Source organism: Chlamydotis macqueenii, chromosome 1 (genome assembly GCF_036417535.1).
Source record: "Chlamydotis macqueenii isolate bChlMac1 chromosome 1, bChlMac1.mat, whole genome shotgun sequence".
In the NCBI taxonomy this organism is placed as follows: domain Eukaryota; kingdom Metazoa; phylum Chordata; class Aves; order Otidiformes; family Otididae; genus Chlamydotis; species Chlamydotis macqueenii.
Window position 1 is genome coordinate 88,960,005 of NC_141556.1, and position 22,656 is coordinate 88,982,660.

General features: G+C 44.1%; 1 protein-coding gene across 3 annotated transcripts in view; it reads left to right on the forward strand.

Annotated features, from left to right (window-relative positions):
* The window catches only part of GSK3B (glycogen synthase kinase 3 beta), a 164,348-nt gene extending 143,534 nt beyond the window's left edge, over window positions 1–20,814 (forward strand). For 2 of the 3 annotated variants that reach the window (XM_086760923.1, XM_086760933.1), the window contains 3 exons: window positions 2,044–2,230; window positions 8,175–8,273; window positions 14,916–20,814. In XM_086760923.1, coding sequence (XP_086617049.1) covers window positions 2,044–2,230; window positions 8,175–8,273; window positions 14,916–14,983 — 354 coding nt within the window. In that variant the 3' untranslated portion in view covers window positions 14,984–20,814. Of the gene's footprint in view, window positions 1–2,043; window positions 2,231–8,174; window positions 8,274–14,569; window positions 14,824–14,915 lie in introns of those variants that run through there. The other variant, XM_086760943.1, reaches the window with a different exon arrangement.
* Window positions 20,815–22,656: the final 1,842 nt, after the last annotated feature.

Consider the following 22,656-nt stretch of genomic DNA (forward strand, 5'->3'; position numbering starts at 1 on the left):
AAACAGATGTTAAGGTTTCACTGACTTGACGATGAGGAGTTCAAGAGTGGACAATAACAGTACTCCTTTTGCAGATGGCAGATTTGTGACTGTCTGCCTACTAATTTGCTCAAGATAAGGGCTTGTTGTCTTTGCCTTAAGGAAGAAAATTATGGATTTTCTTTTTAAAATCTGTATAGTAGCTGATATGTGAGCTGTCCTGAGGGAAAAACACAGCTAAGAGTGAAGTACTTTGGTTTCGAGCTATGGTAAATCAAGCCTGTGAAAACATCAGTGAGAAGGTGCGTGAAGGAGACCTCAGTTGTTTTGCCTCATGTTAAATACTAAGCGACTTCACTGCTGTGGATTTACCTCAAGACATACTCATTTGTGCTACTTATCATGGGGTGTTAAAAAAGAAAGGGCTTTTTTTTTTTTCTTTCTCTCTTAATTGGAACCAGTCTTTGATTTTGTTCTGGTCAGGCTGTGACGGGGAGTGATCCTTGCATCCACTTTGCACTGTGGTCAGCAATCCGAGCTCTGCAGGCAGCGGGCGCAAAGCGGCTTCTGCTGCCCCTCCACGTGACTGTACATTCATGCAGGGCACGGTGGTCAGCAGAAGTTCTCTTCTGGCCACGTTAAGTTAAAGCCTTTCCTTTTATCATTATAGGCCTCGTGCAAAAACTTTTTTTGGTTTGTTTTGCAATAAGCTGGTAGTAGGAATAAATTCTGCTCTTTCAGTACCTGGCTCTTTGACTCCCCGAGTCAGGATTCACTGCCACGCAAGTTAGTTAGTAAAACATGCACTGCAGCAAAGCCAGGCACTCCTGAGCCAGCTGGGCACCAAGGGGATAAAATTTCAGTCCCTGGAGAATGTAGCATTTGTGTTTGATTCTCGTTCACAAGAGCGTATGTCTTTGGTTTAAAACCTACTTCAGGAGTGCCTGTGCAAGTTTCTCATTTGCAGTTAACTAGCATGTCGTGCACTGATTTGTGGTGATTTTTGGTTTGAGGATGGGGGGTGGTGTTTGGTTGGTTGGTTTTTACTCCTTGGTGCTGTGTGGCTTGGGTTCACCTGCACTGCTGCAAAAGCCTTTTGGATCAGCTCAATTTTTACCAAAAATGCTGGCATCAGAACTTAACACTCGCACCCACACCACTCCCTTTTCCCCAGCCTGCGTATCACCTGCAACATAGCAAGAGACAAGCGCTTGAGGAGGCCATCCAGGTCCCATACATGATTAACTCATATTTTGCTTTTTGATGTAACGAGGAAGGAAGATGGGGGTGTGATTAGTAGTGGGTAGAACTGTTTTTAGAGGTTTAAAACAAAGCTGCAGTGAAGAACTCCTTTTTGTAATCACTCAAGGTAAAAATCTGTTAAATAGTTCGTTCTCTTGACGCAACTTTCAGCTGTCCTTACAAATACCAAATGTGCAGGAATTATCCCAGTAAACTTACGGGAATGAATTGCCAGAATAAGGTCACAGAAGGAGTAACTTGCAAATTAGAGCTAGACGTTTCCTGCACTCCACCCGTGCTTTCCTTGTTGTTCTCCAAAGTTGAACAGCAGCCTCCATAGCAACAATCTGACCTGCCTGCCTGCCTGCAAAAGTCCATGTTAGTAAGACTTCATTCACTAGTCCAAAAGAAAATGGGGCCTTATTCAATTTTTACATTCAGTGAATCCTGCTCATTTGAACCCTCCTCCCCACCTTCACTTCACCCCATGTGCATGGCTGGTAGCACCCGTGTGTGTTTGTCGTGATTTTTGAATGAGTTTCCCCTTCATTCTTCAAGTTGTTTTTCTGAGTGCGCTCATGAAGTCTCTTGCTGGCATTGCACCTTCACTCTAGCGCAAGGCGTTGCAATTAACCCTTTCTCAACCCCAGGAACTGGATTTTCCCATCCTTACTTGAGGACTTTGATTAGCACAAACCACAAGTTTGTTCCAGCTTGTTGGGCAATGAGAGGTTTAATTGCTCTGACTTGCTTCTGGTCAGCAAAGAAAAGAAACATACCCAGACAACCTGTTTCTCCTTGTTTGGTTTTTTCTTTTTTCAGGTCTTCCGGCCTCGCACTCCACCAGAAGCAATTGCGCTATGTAGCCGTCTGTTGGAGTACACCCCCACTGCCCGCCTGACTCCCCTGGAGGCCTGTGCGCACTCTTTTTTCGATGAACTACGGGACCCAAATGTCAAGTTACCAAATGGGCGAGAGAAACCTGCACTCTTCAATTTCACCACTCAAGGTAGCCTGTGAGCGTTGAAGGATCCTTTCTTTAGGAGGAAGCACCAGGATAAATGTTTGTTATAATGCAGGTGTCACTCCCTCAAAAGTAAAAAGTCTCTGAGCAGACCTAATGTTATTAAGTGGTTGCATAACCAGCTGTCCATTTCAAAAAGAGGGGGAAAGGACCTGGAGAAATGGGTTACAAGACTTTCAGATGCTTGGTGCCTTTGATTCAAGGCAAGGGTTGTTACTATTGGAATGCATCAAGAAGGCTTACGTTTGCAGTTCAATGTCTGCAACCTAGCTGATGTGTTTGTGTGAAAAAATGCAGTCAGTGGACCATGGAGATTAGATTATCATTTTGGAGATGATCCTGCTCCTTCATACCTGAAACGCCATAGCAAGGAGTAATGCATATTAGGTTTGGCAGGGAGTTTTGTAGTGTTACTGCCCGTTTTGGTTCTGGATGCAAAATAAATAGAGGCTTTAGTGTCCACATTTTATGTGCTGTACAGTTCATCTGGCATAACATTGACTCAGTCATTTAGACACTGTAAAAATGACGGACAGCGAACTTTTTTATTTGAAGGCAGCCTGGTATCAAATTTTAAAATCATTCATGGTTTGTTTTTTTCCCCACAGACGTCAGAAATGCAAAACTGATAACCTCCCGTAAAACAGTTTTGCCTACCAGAACAGAGAATGTGGGAAATATGGCATATAAATATGCTAGTAATTAATTTTGCAGCACTTTTTGTAAAGTGATTAGCTGCCAATGCTCACCCTTTAGGCAAGAATAGACCTGCGTGCATTTTCTGTTGAAAGTCTGAAACATCTTTTGGCTCAGTTAGCATCAGTGTAATTTTTCAGACTCTTCAGTGCATGCAATGCCCATCTGCCAAAATGTAAAATGTGCCTCTCCTTCAACATGTGGAGCCCTTTTATTTAAAAAAAAAAAAAAAAGAGAGAGGGGGGGGGGAGAGGGGGCTCTGGCAAAGGCAAAGAGCTTTGTGTCTCTACCGAGTAGTATTTTAAGCTGCCTGGAAGTAAACTTTTTAACTTGCTTTGAGTGACTGCCTTGCAGAAGGTAAATATATTGAATATACTAAAATATTTCCAAAGCACAAACACCTAAAAGTGTTAAATACTTGTGCTTCCAGATCACTGTCCTCTGTGCTGCTTCCTGCATCTGTTGTTATCAATTTAGTAGATATGTTACAAATTCTTCCTTGTTGCATGCATTGCTTTTTCTTCCCGCTCTAAGGCCATCTTCAGTAGCTAAGATAGTTTTGATCTCAGTATCGTAATACAGCTTCACTCCTGTTCTTTTTGAAAGTATTTGTTACTAATTGTTTCTTAATGATTCTATCTACTACATGAAAACAAGGAATCCCTTTAAAAAAGGTTGGAAAGCTTGATAGTGAGTCTTTTAAAAAATCCTTAGGGGAAAATAAATGTATATATTGGGAATGTGTACCAGGTTTCCCCGTAGGCAGTGTGAGAGCTGCTGGGTAACCTACCCTAATGCTCAAGCAAATTTAAAGCTCCTCTTTTGCCATCCTGAGGATCTGATGTGCTCTCCCCTTGTGCAATGACTCATGCGAATGGTAAGAGAAATCAAATTGATTTCCTTAAGATTCAAAAACGCAGGTTTCTGTCATCGGCAGGTACCAATTTTACCATCTAAAAAAGGAAGGCAGGACAGAGGCTGCTCATTAACACATCTCTAAATGTGTTAGTTCTGTTGCAGGTGACCAGACAAACTCAAAAAAATAACCAGAGGCTTTTTAATAAGTAAATACAGTGCTTTGCACAGTGATTTTTAAGACCTTTGTAATTAATAAATGTGCACCAGTGAGTCTCGTGTAGCAGCAGTCCTGATTACGAACTCAAGACACACAAGAAGCCTTTGCTCTTCCTGTGACCACTGTGCGGTCCTCGCTCTTTAGCCAGACTGCAAGGTCCCATGAAATTGGCTAGAATAGAACAGAAGTATCAACTAGAAAATAGATCAGGTCATTGGAAATCAGATGGTGACTCATGTTAAGTCATCTGTGGTAATTTAAAAAGTAATGAAAGACATCCTTTTGTTTTGAACAGCATTTGTTTTCAGCAGACAATATTACGTTTTAGAAGTGTTTTATTTGGCTATATCCAGTTGCCTGAAACCCATGAAGTAGGAGGTGCGTGCAGAAGACTTGAAGGCAAAACTGTTAGAAATAACAACATAAATCTGACAATTAATGCACTGGGTTGATTTTCAGAAAGAACCTAAGCATCATATCACATCTACTGATCTTGGTCACTGATGCTGCTCAGATACAGTCTATAAAAAAAGCGGTGAGAGTACATGGAAGATAAAGATCATGGTCTTTGGCTGCCAGCAGTTATGGGGCATGCAGGGGCTTACTTTATTGTGGAGATGAGATCTGTTGAAGAGAGCTTGATCTGGTCATTCTTAATGTCTTGCCTGGTAGTTTCTCTTAGTGTTTAAACAAATGTTATACGCTAATTGGGTTTTGAAAAAAAATATTTCAGCCAAGGAGGTATCTCCACTAGCCACAGAGCTGCAGTTTGGTGGCTTAGATCTGCAAGACAGAAGCTGAATTTTCAAACAGTCTGTGAAATGACTGCCATTTCCTGAACTGCTTGTAACATGTCAATGATTATGCTGGGTCACAAATGTTACTGTTACACCATGTTGGCCATTAAAGACCATAAAATTCTTCTGTGATTCAGTACTTAGGAATGGTTATCATGCTTTTTGATGACGAATGACTTTTGCTAAAATGAGAGGGGTTTGTTTTGTTTGTTTGTTTAAAAATGAGCCTGGCTCCTGACTTTAAAAAAAAAAAAATATATATATCTCTAAACCCTTCATTTCTAACCAAACTGTTTCAATATGACCAGAAATCCTTAGTGTGACCATTTGAGTGCCATCTAGGTATTTTAGAGTATTTCTGCTCACGACATGTGGAGGCAAGGAGAGGAAAGGAAAACAATGAAACTTGTGCTGCTTCCAGCGCTTTTTTATGTTGAGGAGAAACTGCTGGAACAACTTGAGTTATGTGGAAAGTTTGTTATTGTGACAAAGCAAACATGATACAAGACTAATTTTTCCCAGGGATTCTGGGAATGTTGATATATCAAACATAACGATACTGAAAAAGAACATTGCACCATTTTCCTGTGTTTGGGGAGTGAAGGTGATCTGGTGTTCTAGTAAAACTGGACATTTTCATTCCTGTTCCTTATTGGAGATGTAAACTGGCTGCAAACAGCATGATTTGATGAGGAGGAGAAAGCCAAAGGTGTCCTCCCAGCTGATGTCCAATGGGAGCTGGCTCTCATAAATGAATTGGGATACCTGCTCTGTTCACATAGTATTGAAAACTTTGTCTGGATTGCCTTGATCACAATACCTTCTTGCAGCAGTATTGGTTGTAGTTAACCCAGCCTCGTATTGCAAGTTTGATTTAGATAAGTAGGCTACGGTTCAACAGCTTGTCCAAATACTGTGTTGGAAATCACTGAAAACAGAGGTTCTCAGTACTTTGTAGACTGCAGATACCACAGGCCAAGCCTTTTCCTCCATATAGGCATGTCTCATCCTTACAGATGGAATAGCTGCAAAAATATGGGAGAACAAACATTTAAACAAGTCCTCAAGCAATGCTACTATTAAACTTCAGCTAAAGAAGTTCAATTTACTTTGGTTATTTCTTGACTGAAGTGACCTGCTCCTCTGATGAAGTATCAAGACATTCAAAGCGTGCTGAATTTAAGAAAATCCATACCAAGAAAGATAACGTGAAGTTTGAGATGAAGGGAACAAGATCAGTGCTCCAGTCTCTATGCACGTTCTTTAAGGTAGCTTCAGAGAAATAGTTGCACCTGCTTTAAAAGCAACAAAAAACAGTGTACTTGCCGTAATTGGTGATGCTAAGGGAGGTGTTCTGACGACATGAGATGAACATGTGAGAGGAATGAGAATGGGGTTGAAGTGCCATTGCAATGGGGGGGCGGGGTGTTCTGTCAGATCAGCTGGCTCTTTGGCTACAGCTGTAGCTGCATCGTCAAGGCACTGCTTAGGAGTGGAAGGTAGCAGATGTCATTTGGTTCCCTTGATGTTTTAGCCCTGCTTTTGTTTGGTCACATCCCCATATTGCTGCCAATCATGAGCAGAAAATAATATGAGGATAATAGAAACTTTTAAAAGAGTGAGATAAACAGCAGATTCCCAGTAATAACAAATTTAAGAAACAGCTTGAGAAAAAATACTAAAGAAGCAACACCATCTAGCACAGAGCAGCTAATACCCAAATTAGTATTGAAGCATAGGTTTATCACTGGTGTTCGGCTTTGACACTCGAGGATTCATGTTTCTTCAGTTTATTTTTCCATTTAAAATGGATACTTATGAATTCTGAATTCTATTGTGAATATATGACTTCTGAATTATTCCCACATGAATTTGAGGATTGGTATTTGTACAAATGCAGTGAGTATTAAGGCTTTGTAGAAGAACTAGCTAGACCTGCTTAGACTCCTGAATGGAGTGTTAGAGGATAGGCTGAATGGGTTGTAGGTAATGTAGCAGCTTCTGTTTGGTTCTGGACTAGAGTTTGTGTTCGTAAATGCTGAAATGCAGTCTCAAGATGTGTAGCAATAAGAGGCTTGTAATCAGGTGAGAGCCTTCTGCATCTTACCCTCCCAGCAGTAAAGAAACTTAACGTAACTTAATGGAGGAAAAAAAAAAAAAATCACCAAGTAGACTGCTGATCCCTTTAGGCCCTAAGTTTAAAGCTTGCATTAAAAAAAAAAAAGCAATAGACTTTTTAAAATTAGCCCAAATAATTTAAAACTGTACAAAACCACCTTACTGAACCCATGGTGTGATTTGGACTGGTTTCTGTACAGCCCTTGCTCTCTGGAGTTCTTATGTAAAAAGCTGTCCGTTCTCATTTCTCCTCCAGGTGATCTCCTGGAGCTCCAAAAGTCATCAGTCTCCTTCCATGAGGTTACTGTTCACATCCTTTTCACCGGATGTTGTCTTTCAAGAGACAGACAGTCACTCCTGTTTCTGAAACAGACAGGGCCTGTCTTGTCTCAGCTCAGTCCCACCTTCTGTGAGGCACTAGATTCTCTTGAAAGGGTGCCAGAAGATTGTCATTTGTTGGCAATGTGTTGCCCTTAATCCTCCCACAGTTGTGGCTGTAAGATGCCTATTTCTCATTCTGATACACATTGAAGCTATATTAGATTTGGAGCATAAAAGACATGACTATTTTTACCTTGGTTAAGTCTTCAGAAAGAATGGTTGCATCATTTTGTTATCCATTTAAATTGCCCAGCAAACCAACTCCCTCTGCCTTTCCTTGTGCTTTTAAAGGAGATGTCACGTCTTCTTTGCCTCGCTCAAGGAGACTGCTGTGAGAGATTGGTCTTGGGTTCCTGGGTCCTTGAGAAAGTGATGCTTGAGTGAGCCAGAGAACTGAATCCCTGAAGCTCTTGGAGCAACTGTGGCAACTGCTTGCTTGCTGAACCAGTGCCCAAAGCAGCACCACTGTTACCAGTGTTCTCCTTGAGACTGATTGCAAGTGGGTTTGTGAAGGGAATCCTTCTAGTGCTCAGAAGGAAGCAGCATTATCAGGCTGTTGATAAGGAACAGGCTTGGCTGGTTCTTTGCTAACTCCCAAGCTTCTGTCTTTCTCTAGGAAATAATTCCCTTGCACCACTACTTGCAGTTTTGGCAGTCTTGCTCTGGAGACTGCCTTGGTGAATATCATCGTGGTTTCCTCTCACTGGTCAGCAAAGAAGAAGATGTAACGTGACCTTTGGCTGTTAAGGGCATGTGTTTCGCCCAAGGTTGCTGTTACGAGGGGAAACCCAAGGAGCTGAGCCTGCATGCAGGGCTCTTCGTGGATGATGAGCTAACTCTGTTTGTTCCACCTCCCCTCCAGAACTGTCAAGTAACCCATCTCTGGCTTCGATCCTCATCCCTGCTCATGCCCGGAACCAAGCAGCTGCTTCAACCCCTACAAACGCTACAGCGGCCTCAGGTGAGAACATGCCCCTGCCTGCCTCCCTCCCTCCCTGCCCTTGCTCCCCCTGCCCAGGCGCCTTCCCTCTGCTACTGAGGCCCATGAGCTGCCTCAGCCCTCGGGTGAATGGGGAGGAAGGGTTCGTTCCAGCATCACTGGAAACTTGCTCCTGGTAGGTGGTCATTTGAGTGCTAGCTGTGGTCACCAACCCAAATCCTAACCCAGGGCGTTTAGACTCCATGTTTGACTGTTAAGTTTGCTGGTCCCTCTCACTCAGACTTCCGCTATTAAAGAAAATCATTACCTCTCCTGTTTTTTAGCAATCTTTGTGGATTAGTTTTCACCTAATTTCTGAGCTCTGAGACAGTCTGAAATTAATACTGACCTAGAGCATGAGTTTGTGATGCCTAGGAAGAAAAGAAACTACTAGCTCCAGTACACCTAGCTTCCATGGAGCGTGGAAGGAGAGGATTTTTCCCAAAAGGCAATAGCACTAAAAAGTCTGGTTAGGGAGTTCAGTGAGCGTGCTCACTGCCTCATCTAAGTAGTTGCAGTTGCTTCTTACTGAGTTCACTTGGGCGCAAGGCAGATGCTTTTGGGTTTTAGCCAGCACTGAGCGAATGTCTTTTTTTGCCTCTCTTGTATTCTTTCAAGTTTCTGTCAGAAACCTTTTAAAAGCTCACTGTTGGCCTCTAGTCACTCCATATTGTGTTCTGTTTCCAGTGAAAGCTTAAAAGCTGGGTAATATCAGTTGGGAGACTCCAGAGAAAATCCTAGGTGCTGCAGGATGTGGCAGAGGTGATTCAGTACCTGTCACTCTTCCTGTGAGTCAGCCCTGAGTAAACACAGCAGCCAGTTGTCTCAAGGCTTGGGCAACCAAAGGCAGGCTGCAAAATGGGTGTGCTTCCATACGTATCCTGCATGCGTGTCAGTCCCATTTGACAAGGGCTGTGACCCTCTTTTGAGGGGCAGGGCTCTTACTCAGTGTAAGATAGCTGATAAGGAGAAGCCCTAATTAAAAAGGTATTCTTGAAACGTGCAGGAAAGAGCTTGCAGGTTGATGTGCTGGACAGTTACCGGATATCTGATGCGCTTGGTCCAGCCAGTGCTGTATAGAAAGCATTTTCATCTCCAGGACAGACAGATGCACCCAGGTTTGAAAGATGAGGCTTCTCTCTGAAAGTGTAGTAGCAGTGAATAAAAGCTACAACCTGTAGAATTTACATGCTCTGAATTTAGGAGAAAGCAAAATTGTTATTTTCAAATCTAGTATGTTTGTTTCATACATTTGACAATATTTTGCAAATAGTCATGTTCTCTGTTTCCCTTTTATGTGCATCTGTTACTCAACAAGTGAGAAAAAAAATCAGATAAAGTAGTAAAAGTGATTGGAAAACTACAACTTAAAAACGTGGAAAATTATTTTGAGCCCTTCTGAAAAATACCATTTCACATAATGTCCCTTTTGTGCCTTTTAAGGAGTTCTCTTTGCCAAGACACAAGTCTTGAGGAATTAATGGGGTTAAGAAGTTTGTTTTCACCCAGCTCTTTCCAAGAGTTCATGTTGGGGGGGCGGGGGGGGAGGGGGAATGCATTAGGCTGAGTCCTGAAAGTGTCCTCTAAATGTGAAGTATACTAAAAGAAAAACCAAACCCAACCCTACCTCACTGATGTCAACATTTTTAAACCTCCTGTTTCCAAGTACTGCACTGAGTTGGGATAGGACCTCTTATTCAGAGTTAAAAACCAAAAAAAGATGTCCTTGCAGCTTGGAAAGAAATTGTGAAATTAAGTTCAGTATTGGGCAACACATACCTTTGGGTTTCTGGAGCACAGCTGGTTTGCAATTTCTTACTCACATGAGGTTCTCACAACAGGCGGTGGGAATTTCATCAGAGCTGTAATTTTTAGAATTAAGTCCTGTGTGAGGTTGTGTTAATCTATTGTGCTTTGCGTGCTGGTGCTACACTTTGCAAAAGATTTTCATAGAAGGGGTCCCTTCTTTCCCCATATCCCCTGCACATCCCAGAGCAGTAAATTTCTAGTTCTTTAGTAACTGCTAAAACAGCATGGGAGCAACTGTCGCTTAATCCAGGGCATCCTGATAGGCAGGAGTCTTTTCTGCAAAATGTTTGCTTGTGTGACTAAGCAGTACCAGTCCAGAAACTACTTTTTTGATTGGTGATGATGCTACAAAATGTAGCTCTGAAGGCAATTCAAAGGGCAAAGCAAGTTACAGTTAAGCGTAAGCCGCACTATAAGTGTGTAACTGTTGCCTCCCTCTAGCAAGCAGAACTGATACTGAGCTTCCAGTCTCTGCTCTCCTGTCCCGCGCAGTTGCCTGCTCTGTAAGCTTGAGGCATAGGTGCAAGTACATGGAAATACAGTGTACTAGTTCATTGCTGCAGATAATCCAGCTGGGCTGTTGTTACCTGCTTGCAGACAGTTACTCCATTTTCATAGCTGTCATGATGGTATGCAGCCGTATCAGAATCTCAGCTTTTTGATAAGGCGTAAAGCACTACTTTTTATCAGGCACCAAGGCAGGGTCATAGAGAAGGACTAGAAAAATGATATCTTTTTGTCTGAAGTCTAGCAAAGTAGTGTTTGCCAGGAGACTTAGTAGTGGTGTGGTGTTAACAGATGGAAAGATCGGCTTTTCAACATACCACGTCAACAGTGCAGGTTTCATCAAGCCAGCAGTACTAGCCTTTGTGCTAACCAGTATGACACGCATCTACATTTTTAAAAGTTATCCAGAACAAGTAATTTCTGTGAACTGATAGATTGACAGTGGTGATTTCACTAGCCCAATGCAACAGTAATCCTGGGATCACGATCTAAAATGCAGAGGAATTACTGTAGGTGATTTTTGAGTGTTTAAAAAAAAAAACGTATTTGTTGTAAATTTCCTGTTCTCTTGAGGCGTAAAGCTGGACTCACTGTACTAATGGAAGCCGGCTTTGCAGTGGGAGTATGAAGCCTTGCTGCACTGGCGTTAGTAAATTGACCTAAACGTTCATGAGAAATTCCCTGTGACATCAGAGGCGTGCCTAAAGCAAAGTGGAGGAAAAGGAAGATGGGAGTTACTGGCCCCTGCTTGACACGGTGTGCTAGCTTTCTGTGAATTATTCTGGCTATTGATTAAAAACGCCAGTGCAGCTTTATTCATGTGGATGCTGACTTGATCGAGCTGGAGGAGGATGGTTTCATAGCCACGCAACCACAGCACCTGAGAAGGGAGCGTGCATACCAAGCCGAAAGTGTATCTGCTTGTGTGACTACATGTTTTTCTTCCAGGATCAGCCAGCAGCAGTAGTTACCTCTCTGTTAGTCAGTGCTAAGATGGGAAGAGCATAATTACCATCTGCAGGGGAGTTGTGCCAGCAGGGATGCTGGGGTCTTCGTCTTAGGCATCCTGCTGTGTTGATCCCGTGTAATCCCAAATGCGGTGGTGTGCCTGAACTTCCAGCAACAAAACAGATTAGAGCTGGTGTTACCTGCCAATGTGTGGCAGCTGAAAAAGACCTCAGTGATCCATGAAATAAGATACAGTGCCTTTATGGTATTCCTACTGAAGAAATTTTGGAAAACTTTAATTCCTTAACGGGGAGGAGAGGGGCAAGCCATTTCCTTAGGCTTCTGCAAGCTCAGCACACGGATGAGTCCATAACAGAGGAGTAAAACTTGCGCATTTCAAGTTTGCCAGTTTGCTCTGAGCCCTGGATTATGGATTGCATCCATAGGCAGACACAATAGGAAAACCAAGCTTTTCTCCTCCTTCTGCTTGTTTCCTCAGCTGTCCTGTGATGGCTCCCAGGCTGGTGGTAGTTTTGTTTCTGTATCTTTGCAGATGAGCAGCAGAGTCCTGTCAGCATTACGAATCCAACCAACTAATGCTGTCATTAGTGCTAATGGGCTTTCTCAGACTGAGTTGGCGTCTCCATCTTTCTCTGAACTGTAGCCCCATCTTTCCAGGAGATTTCTCAGGAGTGTCACATACCCTCCAAGAAAGCTGAGGCGGAAAGCTGAGTTGGAGGAGGTACTCTGCATTGATGAGAGATAATTTTACCCTCTGTTTGGAAGAAGTTTTGGAAGCGACTGACACTTAAGCCCTAACGTGGTTTCTTTCCCCACACAGGCAGAGGTGTCAGGTGGGTAGTTGAGGGCAAAGAGGCTGTCCTGACCTCAAGCCACACTCCCCTGTTTAGTCACGTGTTGCGTACCAGAAGGCTGCATGTCAGCTCCTAGCTTTGCTCCCCAGCAAGGCTGGGGGGCTGGGAAGGCCACTGCTTCTCAAAGCAGATGTTTTGGCAACATTGCTGAAGGCCTAGATTTTCTTCTCTTATGCCCAGCTACTGATTCCTCATTGTGAGGAGGAGTAAGTGAATGGCCAGAGACCCTCATACTGCAGTTGTGCTCTTTTGCTGGTGCTTCAGCAAAGACATGCTGGAAGAAGCCCCTCTTTGTTCCCCAAATGTCTTATCAATGCAGAGTCAAAGAACAAGCTGGAATGCCTAAATACTGCATTATAAGAGTACGGACTCCAGCCGGACAGCTTGCATCAGGCATGGCAGATGTTGCACTAACTGGAGCTTATACATACCTGAAAATTAATCTAGAACAGGCATAGTGAGAGTTTAAAGTGTGGAAACTATTAGGTGTCTTGCTGGGTCACCTTTGATTTCTGTGGTCATCATTGGTCTGCGTGCATGTGAGATTTAGGAATTGCTCCTTCAGGGTATTTCTCTACGTAGGAGGGCCCCTCTCATGTGCAAGGCTCGCTTTCCAAATAACATTGATACTGTTGTCGTGCTGCCTTGGTGCTTTAAGCACATGAGCTTTTTTTATCGTGGTGGTCATTCCTTCGTGAGGGAGGGGTTGCGGTTAAGTTGGGGTGAGACAAAAGAAAATGGGAAACTCCCAGAGCAATCATCTGGCGTCCTCTGCCCACAGGAGGTTTTCCCTTTCTTCCCACATGCTCCTCACAGCATTTCGTTTTCAAACAGGCATCATCCTCTCTTCCCACTTGTCCCTTGTATTCCTGGATGCTGCTGTTTGTTTGATTTCCTATTTTTGCTGCCATTGTCTGTTTATGTTACTTAATTTGTCACTCAGCAAGTGCTGCCCATCTCTAGGCTCTCATGAATTTCATGGCCTTTGCTCATGGCTGCACTTCCAACTGCAGTCAGGTTGATGTGGTAGGAGAGGAGAGGGGTTTCGTTCGCAGGTGACCATAGAGCATCGCCTGGCTGTGTTGCCTCGCAAGTTCTTCAGTGCTGGAGAAGTATTACTGCACCCCCACCACCCACCAGTTGCATTTTGTTGTGTCTATTATTTATGCTAGTCATACTGGCCTTCAGTCTGAGGTCAGTAAATCCGTTCTTTCTTCTTCTAAGCCTTTTTCCCCATGTCTTTCAAATGCACTGTTTGCCCAGTCTGCCCTCTTCTGTACTGAGACAGTAAGTCTTTTTTTTTTTTTTTTCCTATTGCAGTAGTGATGGCTTTGCAGTTAACCTTACTTAAATTAAGTGGGAGAAGTGCACAACGGTCTCATATCGAAAACCTCACTTAATATCTTTTTCCCATCCTGTATTTATTGTGTTGAATATTTAATGTGTTTAACCATTCATCTACGTTCCTTTTTTGTGGCCGTGCTAGCTAGGTCCTCCATAGGATGGTTCCAGATGAAGTCAGTGCATCTTTTTTTTCCCTACCAGCTCTTCTAATACTAAGAACAGGTTTTTTAGAGAAAATACTTGATGCATGTGGCCTATGAAAACACAGTTACAGTAAATTTCCATTTGGTATTTCTTTGCAAACCCTGTGTTTTCTTGGAATGCACTTTGACACGTGCCCATGATCCTGTGACTTGTCTCTCTGCGCAGCACTGTCCCTCCCAGAGAAGGGAGAACATTTGTTGGAGAACGTTTACTGCAGAGACCCGATCCTCTAACAATGTCACATGCTTGCGTAAACCTCCTTACTGGCTTCAGGCCTTGATGTTAATCTGCTTCAGCAGTTCAGAGGGTGGCAGATCCAACTTTGATTGAGCAACACAGAATAAAGCAGTAAACTTTAAAGACATTTTCTGAGGCAACAAGTGCATGAATTACACATTAACACACAAGCTGTTTCAGCCAGGGAGGCAGGCTCATCACGTTCATTTTCTGCGCGCGTTCACACAATTAACAGACACCTTTGTTACAAGAGGGCCTAGCAATATGAAACTTCAGCACCAACGTGAAGCCTTGTAGTGGCCACAGATACTCGATGCGCTAGCTTTGGCGATGCTAGTGTGCCTTGTCTTGCAGTTAGAGTTACTGGAATGTAACATGGGCGATTGACCGCTGCACGAGCAATGTTACGTCCTGCAAAATCTGCTAGAGCCCAGCTGGGTGTTCGCTCACCAGCCTGCAAGTCTCAGCCCTTGAGGTTGCCTCTGTCCTGCTTAAAGACCGTCTTCCCACCCTCTCCCCAGACCAAACTGTTCCATCTGCACCCCCTGAAGTCAGGAGAGCATCCTAACCAAACAGCACCTAGGTGGGAATTGTGGGTTTCCCTCTGTGGAGAATGTGCTAGCCGTTGTTCCAAATGTGTCTGTATTTTGGAGGTAATACTGGTTTTCTCTCTTCCCTTCCTCTTACCTGTCGTTTGCAGATGTTAACGCAGGAGAACGAGTTCAGACCAATAGTGTAGCTACAGCATCAGCCTCCAACTCCACCTGAACCGGTACCAAGCAGCCAGCTGCACAGGAAAAATCACCAGTAATTTGAGTCTTGCTCAGCAACACTGGTCACATTTGGAAAGAAAATTAAAAAGAGGGAAAAAAAAAAAAAAAAAAAAACAACAAACCAACCAACCTGTTCATTTTAGTGTTCAATTTTTTATTATTATTATTGTTGTTCTTATTTAACCTTGTAAAATATCTATAAATACAAACCAGTTTCATTGTATTCTCACTCTGCAGGGTGTCCGGGGCAGGGGACTAGGTGGGGGGAGGAGGGAAAGCGGAGCAATACAACACACCAATGTCTCTCCCCTCGACAATCTCTTCATGTTGGAAGTTTGCTGTTGTGTACTTCAGAACCAGGACTCTTGCCTCATGCCCCCTCCCACAACCGAAAGAAGGAAAAAAAAAAACAAAAAAAAAAAAACAAAACCAAACCTCATTCTCTGCTGAAGTTCTTTTTTTAACCTCTTTTTTTATTTTCTTTTTAAGTGAAGTTTTGGACTTTGATGTAGTGCACAGCTTGAATTTGGTCGGGAGCTTAGCAGGGGTCATTCAACAGAGCTCAGCGTTTCTTGTCAGCGAATCCATATCCCAGGTTGTCTGAAGAATTGCCCCGGCTCGGTGTGGGGAAAATGGTAGGAAAATAGGTTGCCATGGGGTTGGGGGGGAGGGTTTGCCGTGTGTCTAAGACTTGAACCGCCAGTGGAAGCCTTTCATTTTAAAAATCAGTGCTAGCAATGAAGAAACCTGCAGCTTCGTTATGGGAAAAGTCCTACCCAAGGGGTTATGTATAATGTAATACACACACATGCAGGAACACGAGCGGTTAGCTTTACTGAAGCAGCTCCTTTGCCCAGCCGGAGCTCCTGCCCGCCGCGTCACGGGCCGGGGCAGGGCGACGCGGTCAGCTCCCATCTTCAGCAGAGAAGAGCGGACGAACAAAATCCTCAGAGGGGACAGGGGCCCAGCTGGGGATGTTAAGGGACTTTTTGGGAAGTGGCCACTGTGAAAGCTTGGTTGGTTTTATTTTATTTTATTTTATTTTCTTTCCCCCACCCGCCCCAGCTCTCGATTTGAACAGGCTTCCCTTTCCCAAGGTGCGTACAGGAAAAGGACACCAGGGTTTATAATGTGAACTGTAACAGTCTACTGGTTTATCTTGTAATATTTTTTTTAACTGCAGTTTTAACTTGCAGGATGCCACATTCTATGATAGTTCTGATTTTAAATCCGCAGCTAGAATCTGTATTTAATTTCATCTTTTTTAACCTCTTGCTTTTTTTGATCTCTATTTATTGATGCGTGTTGCCACATTGCCATTATGTTTTTACATTGGTAGAATATTAATAAAATACACATCCGAGTGCTCTCTACAGTAATTTGTACCTGCTGACTTGTAGGAAAGCTGGCTATATATGAGTGTGTGTGTATATATATTATATAAATATATACATGTATACATAGATACAATACTGCTTTTTTTATTTTGTCTACAATCTCGAAACAGTCTGACTGAAGCGTGAGGCGAATGCTTGTTCTAGTCCATCTGTTCAGGGTCCGGGTTTCCTCCCTGATCGGCGCGTGGTATGAGCATCCGCATCTCTCTTCCTGATGTCAAAGCAATATTCCTCGGGAAAGGGTCAGGTGAGCGGCTGGATGCAGCTGCAGCGTAGAAACGAGACTTCTGGAGACCTGATCTTGTCATAGGCTTGCGGTTGGTGTCCACTCCGGCCTTATCCTCCTTCAGAGAAACTGTAGTCGCCTTTGGTGCTTATCGAGCTGTTTTTCGACCTGCGGATCTCTAAGGCAAGTGGTCGCTTTGCGGGAACGCGCGGACCTTCATGCAGCCCGGGGGTAGCTGGCAGTAGCGGCTTCAGCAAGCTCGGCCGCTGCAAGGGCGGCAGGAGTTTTGCTTACAACCTTGGTGCATTTCTTCTTGTACCCTTTATCCTGTTGACGTGGGGTTTTTTGGAAACTGTCTCTTAGCAGCCCTGGAGCTGATAAAAGCCCTGCCCTGTCCCTCCTGCCTGACATACAGCGGGCTTCAGGGAGGCAAGAGCTGTTTCAAGAGGTGAGTGACCACCTACCATGAAACCGATATACCCTCATGTCATACCCTTTGGCAATTTGCTCTCGGGCCCAAAAAAAAAAAAAAAAAAAGAGGAAAAAGGCTTTAAAGCTTTCAGTTGTCGTTAAATTCTGGCTGGCTGCAAAGGAAAGCACACCCACATTTAGAAACAGAAGGCTTTCCCAATCCTCACACGCAACTTAATAGAAAGGGCTGAAGAGCATCTGAAAGCGAGAGCTCAGCTAGTCAGCGTCCTGAACGACAAGCGAAGGGGCTTGGTTGACCCAGTGATCCAGATAGATGCAGGAGACTCGAAAAGTAGGGCAGTGGCAGGGCATGGATCTGCTGTACAGGCGAGACTGCTGAAGCATTGGCCACAGGCGCTGTTATTTGGAGGCGGTAAATTACAAGAGTCTTTTAAAAAAAAAAAAAGAAAGTAGTAAAAATAATGGAGAAAAATTGCTGCTTGTGCCAGGAAATGTGGCTTTTCTTCTTTTTCGTTTTACCTTTTCATTTAAGATTGGCGGAGGGGAGTTAAGAGCTTTTCTCTCTGGTTTTGTGACTGTGCCGGTGTCTGTGTGTGTCGTGTGTGTGTGTGTGTTAGGCTGAGGGGAGGGTCGGGGGCACCCCTCTGGTTTTATTTCTTTTTTTCAAGGATCATGGCAGGATCACACACTCTTTTATACAAGTTAGATCCAGGTCTTTGAATAACTTTTTTTGTAAATAAGAAGAAAAAAAAACCTACAAAAAAAAATCAACAACAAAAAAAACAAAGCTCCTCACCAAATTCAAGCTTGTACATTATTTTTTTTTGTTGTTTTTTGAATTTTGAGTTTTATTGTTTTGTATGTAAATATGTGGACCCAGGAACTGTTATTAATGAGCAAAAAGTTACCGTTCAGGGCAGTGATTCTGTTTAATAATCAGACAAAATGTAGACGAGCTTTTTAAAGCCATATAGTTTTAACTCTGTACAGTAGGTACCGGCCTGTATTATTGTAACAATAACTCTAGCGATGTATAGTGTATCTATATAGTTTGGAGTGCCTTCGCTTCCATGATTTTTTGAATTTTATTTCCCTTTTCTTTTTTTCCCCCGCTTTCTTTATTAATGATGTCTCCCACCCCAAACCCGCATCTTTGGTCCCCCCTACCTGCTTTCTAACTCTTCGAGTGCTGTAAGGTTTCGGTGATACCCTGATCAGTAGCAGAATGAAAGGAAACCATCTCCACCGTCATTCATTTCATTGGAGCCATGGCTTTGTTCTGGATGTCTCCAAGTTGCCCACCCTGCCCTCTCCTCCTCCCACTAGCAGCGACCAGTTTCATTCAGACACTTGCCCTAAGCAGCTCCTTTAGACTTTGCTCGTCTCCTCCCCCAAGTCCTGCACCCAGAAGTCGTCTGGGCGGCATCAACTTCCAGGAGGCTCAGCCTTCACACCCTCCCTGTGGCTGTGCCGGAGGCAGTGGCCAGCCCAGTGGGCGGAAAGGACCTCTGGGGAGGGAAAGCCCCCGCGCCCGCAGGGATGCTGTGCTCGGAGCCGTTTGGCCGCTGTTGGAGCGGGGACATCGCTGTAGGAGACCGCGGTGATTTTTTCTGCCGGGGGGACTTTCTGTTCCCTTTCTCTTCTCCCTTTTTGTTCCCCCAGCGCCCCTCCCCAAAATCGCTTTTGTTTTCTTGAGATGATAAGTTTAACATGACTCTTGATTTCTTGTGCCCAGCACGAAGGCCTTGTTTCTAAAACTAGTTTGCTTGTGTTTTACTACCTTGTTAGTATTCCACATAAGATTGTCTTGAATGGGAAAACACTTAACTCTTTACCAAACCAAAGGTTGCTGTTTTATTTCGAAGCATCTCGTGTTCATTCCAGTGAAGCAGAGGCTGCGTTTTCTTTCTGGTGACACGAAGGTCAGTGATGCCAAGCTGTTGGCGACAGTCTGCTCAGAGCTGTCCCCCTCTTCTTTTATTCTCTTTCGGGCTTGTTTTTCACCCAGTCTGGTCTTGATCTGTCCTTTACGTCAGCCCTGCTGTGGCGTGGGTCTCTGAGCCGGGCTTGATCATAGTCTGTCTCCCTTGATGGACACCCGGTCAAGGTGCTGGTATTCTTTAATATAAAACTTGCCGGCCTTGGTAGGGAAAAAAAAATGACCTGCAAAAGAAAATTGGCTGGTAGAAGATGCCCGAATACTGTCCCCTTATTTCGAAGCCAAGCTTTACCTAAAACAATGGCAGGTGCCTGCGACTTGCAACTTAAAATTCCCCCCCCGGTTTTCAGTACTTGGAAAAGTAGAAGTCAAGCAGCCGGTCAGACTCGTACTCCTGTAGTAGGATCCTCAGCCACCGCGGAGAAAAAGGAAAAGCCGATGAGGAAAAAGCACAGTAGGGTATTCGGTCCGGGCTCTGCCTTTTGGAGACTGCCAGCGGGTACCCCTGGGGTGGCAGCTGATTTCCACGGGGCTCTCAGCCAGTTTTGATCGTAGTTGGCTTCGTTTTGCAACACCGCAATAACGGCAAAACGACAGGAAAGGAAAACAGTACCTAAGGGGTTAGCTCGAGAAAAGTAGCTTCCTTGTGTTGGTCTTTCTCAATTTATTTTTAATATATATATATATAAAATATATTTATATATATATAATTTGCTTGCCTGTAAAATTTGCGTTCATTAATGCGTTGCTGATGGATCACTTGGGCCTGTACACACCAATTAGCGTGACCACTTCCATCTTAAAAACAGAAATCTAAAAAATATATATATATTAAGGACTGTGGGTTGTATACAAACTATTGCATACACTTGTGCAAATCTGTCTTGATTTAAAGGAAAAGCAAAACCTGTATAACATTATTACTACTTGAATGCCTCTGTGACTGATTTTTTTTTTTTTTCATTTTAAATATAAACTTTTTTTTGTGGAAAGTATGCTTAATGTTTTATTATTTCCCCTGCCCCATTCCCCTTGTAAATATGTTTTGTTCTGTGTGACTCGGTTCGGAAATAGTTAACTGGTACTGTAATTTGCATTAAATAAAAAGTAGGTTAGCCTGGAAATGAAATTTAAAAAAATACCAAGTGTGTGGTCTTTATTTCAAAAACTTGCCCCTTTCTTTCCTCCCCCTCTCCCTTCTGCACCCCTTGTTCCTCGCCCTCATGCCTCTTTCCACTCCGCAAGTATAGGTGGACGTGAATCTTTGTAATAATAATTAAAAGAAAAACCACAAGAAATAAGCATGTTTTCTTAAATGAGCTGTGTTATTCCATGCTATTTTTCAAGAGATGCCAGCTTGTCTATGATACCGTTTGATTTGATGGAGAGAGGAACCCTGGGACATAAATATTTCAAATTAAAACCAACCGATCTTCCTTTACCGTCCACCTATAGATATGAACTTAAGAACCTGTGTAAACTGCTGGCTTTGAATCCTGCACTCATGATTGTCTGGGTTTCTTTTTTTTTTTTAATCATTTGATCCCATTAGTAATGTTATTTGGTGGTGATCTGTAAAGTTTGTTGAGACCACGTCCAGTGGACCGTTCCTCCAGCAAATCAGCACGTAGCTATCTCTGAGTTGGGTTTCCGGTACTGGATAATGTATGTATTAAACATGACATGTCTATTAGCGCAAAAGAAAAAGAAAAAAAAAAAAAATCCTTTTTTTGGGCTGGCTGACCTGGCCGAATCCATTCTGTCGCTATCCTAAAGGCTAGATGCGAGGTCATGTGACTGCTGCTTCAATAAAAACAAATTTATATTGCAAAGAGGCTCCTCTTGGTTTGTTCGTGTGCCATGAGCCGCGGTCGTCTGGATGAAACCTCCTTTTCTGGGCTCTGGGCTGGAGCCTCCAGGAGAGATGGGAGCGACGTGGGAAGAGTCATCCTGGCCGTGCCCGGGATGGGGCTGTGCTGCTGGGGCAAGGGGACAGCTGCCTTGAGGTGGCTGCTCCGGGAGAGACCTTGGTTTGGTAGAAAGACTGCCTGTGCCCAAATGGGGTGGGGCTGGAGAAGAGGCTGCTGGTACCAAACTGGTCGTGTTAAAGGATAGAGCAGGTGAAGCCTGGCACTTCCTGCACAGCAAGGAGTCCACTGCCCCCTGGACCAGGCAGCCAGTAGTGACAGGACCGATGATGCCCTTGATGGGTCCACACCGTAAGTGTTGCGTTAGGCTCCCTCTGACCCCCCCCTTCTGCTGGCTACAGTGCTCTGGCTCCTCTGGACTAAGCCATTTTTGGGTTCTTCTTGCCCTTCCTGGGTGTTGAGGCTGCGCCCTTCAAAACAGGTGCCAGCCTGCCCCCGCTCACTGATGGTGGCATGGGTCTTGTTTTGTTCTGCTGCGCCCTTCACTTACATCTGCCCCACAATATCACCGGGGTTCGGGCTGCAGCTAACTTGTGCGCTGAGACCAAGGCTGCTCTGCTCGACCAGTCTGGCCCCTGACACCGAGTGGCCAGTTACATCTGCAAAGGCATCGCTGCCTGAGCTACAGCACCTGGCTGGGTGAGTTTATCGATTTAAAGTTTGCTGCTGATGGGGAGTTCATCACGATCCTCAGTAATTTGGGCTGGTGGTTAATTATCTTGGGCACTTTTATTTTCTAGACATGCACACACACTGGGGCCTTCTGTCTCTTCTGAACTTCTCTCACTGCAAACATGAGCTGTGGACCCTGTCTGCACTGTCTTTGCACAGAAACCCTCTGCTCCAGCTTCAGGTCTCTTCTGAGCAGCAGAGCCTCTTAACCAGAACCCAGTCACCTTGTAACTTCCTGCTAAGCTGACTGGAAGGGGATCTTCAGCCCCTTCACGTCTTTCTAATCTTTCCAATTGTATCAGAGGGCTGGAGCACCTCTCCTGTGAGGACAGGATGTTCGGTCTGGAGAAGAGGAGGCTCCAGGGAGACCTTATAGCGGCCTTGCAGTACCTAAAGGGGACTTATAGGACCTATAAGACAGGAAGAAACTCTTTAGCAGGGCCTGTTGTGATAGGACAAGGGGTAATAGTTTTAAAAGAGAGGGAGGTAGCTTCAGACTGGACATCAGGAAAAAAAATTTTTACACTGAGAGTGGTGGAACACTGGAACAGGTTGCCCAGAGAGGTGGTGGATGCCCCATCCCTGGAAACATTCAAGGCCAGGTTGGATGGGACTCTGAGCAACCTGCTCTGGTTGGAGATGTCCCTGCCCCTTGCAGGGGGGTTGGACTAGATGACCTTTAAAGGTCCCTTCCAACCCAAACCATTCTATGAGTCTCTCTCCTCTACAATCATTTTTAATACTGTCCTTAAGCAGTGGGTACCAAAACCAGCCAGAGGTTTCCTACAATGCTCTCCCCAACATCAAATACAAGCACTAGAGAGCACCTTGCAGCTGGTGCCTCTGTCTCCTTTCCTGAGGGCTTGCACTCACCCTTCTGTGCGGAGGCTGCAGTTGTCTAGTTTCTCTACCACTCCCTCCCATTGCAATCCCTGCAAACATTGTCAATTAGATTTTTATAGTTTTGTCCCAGACATCATTTAAAAAGAAATAATGAAACATGCTGGCATCAAGAGCCAGTCCCTGCACAACCTTCCAGGGAGCAGTCATTCTGTCACCATTCCCCATGTGAAA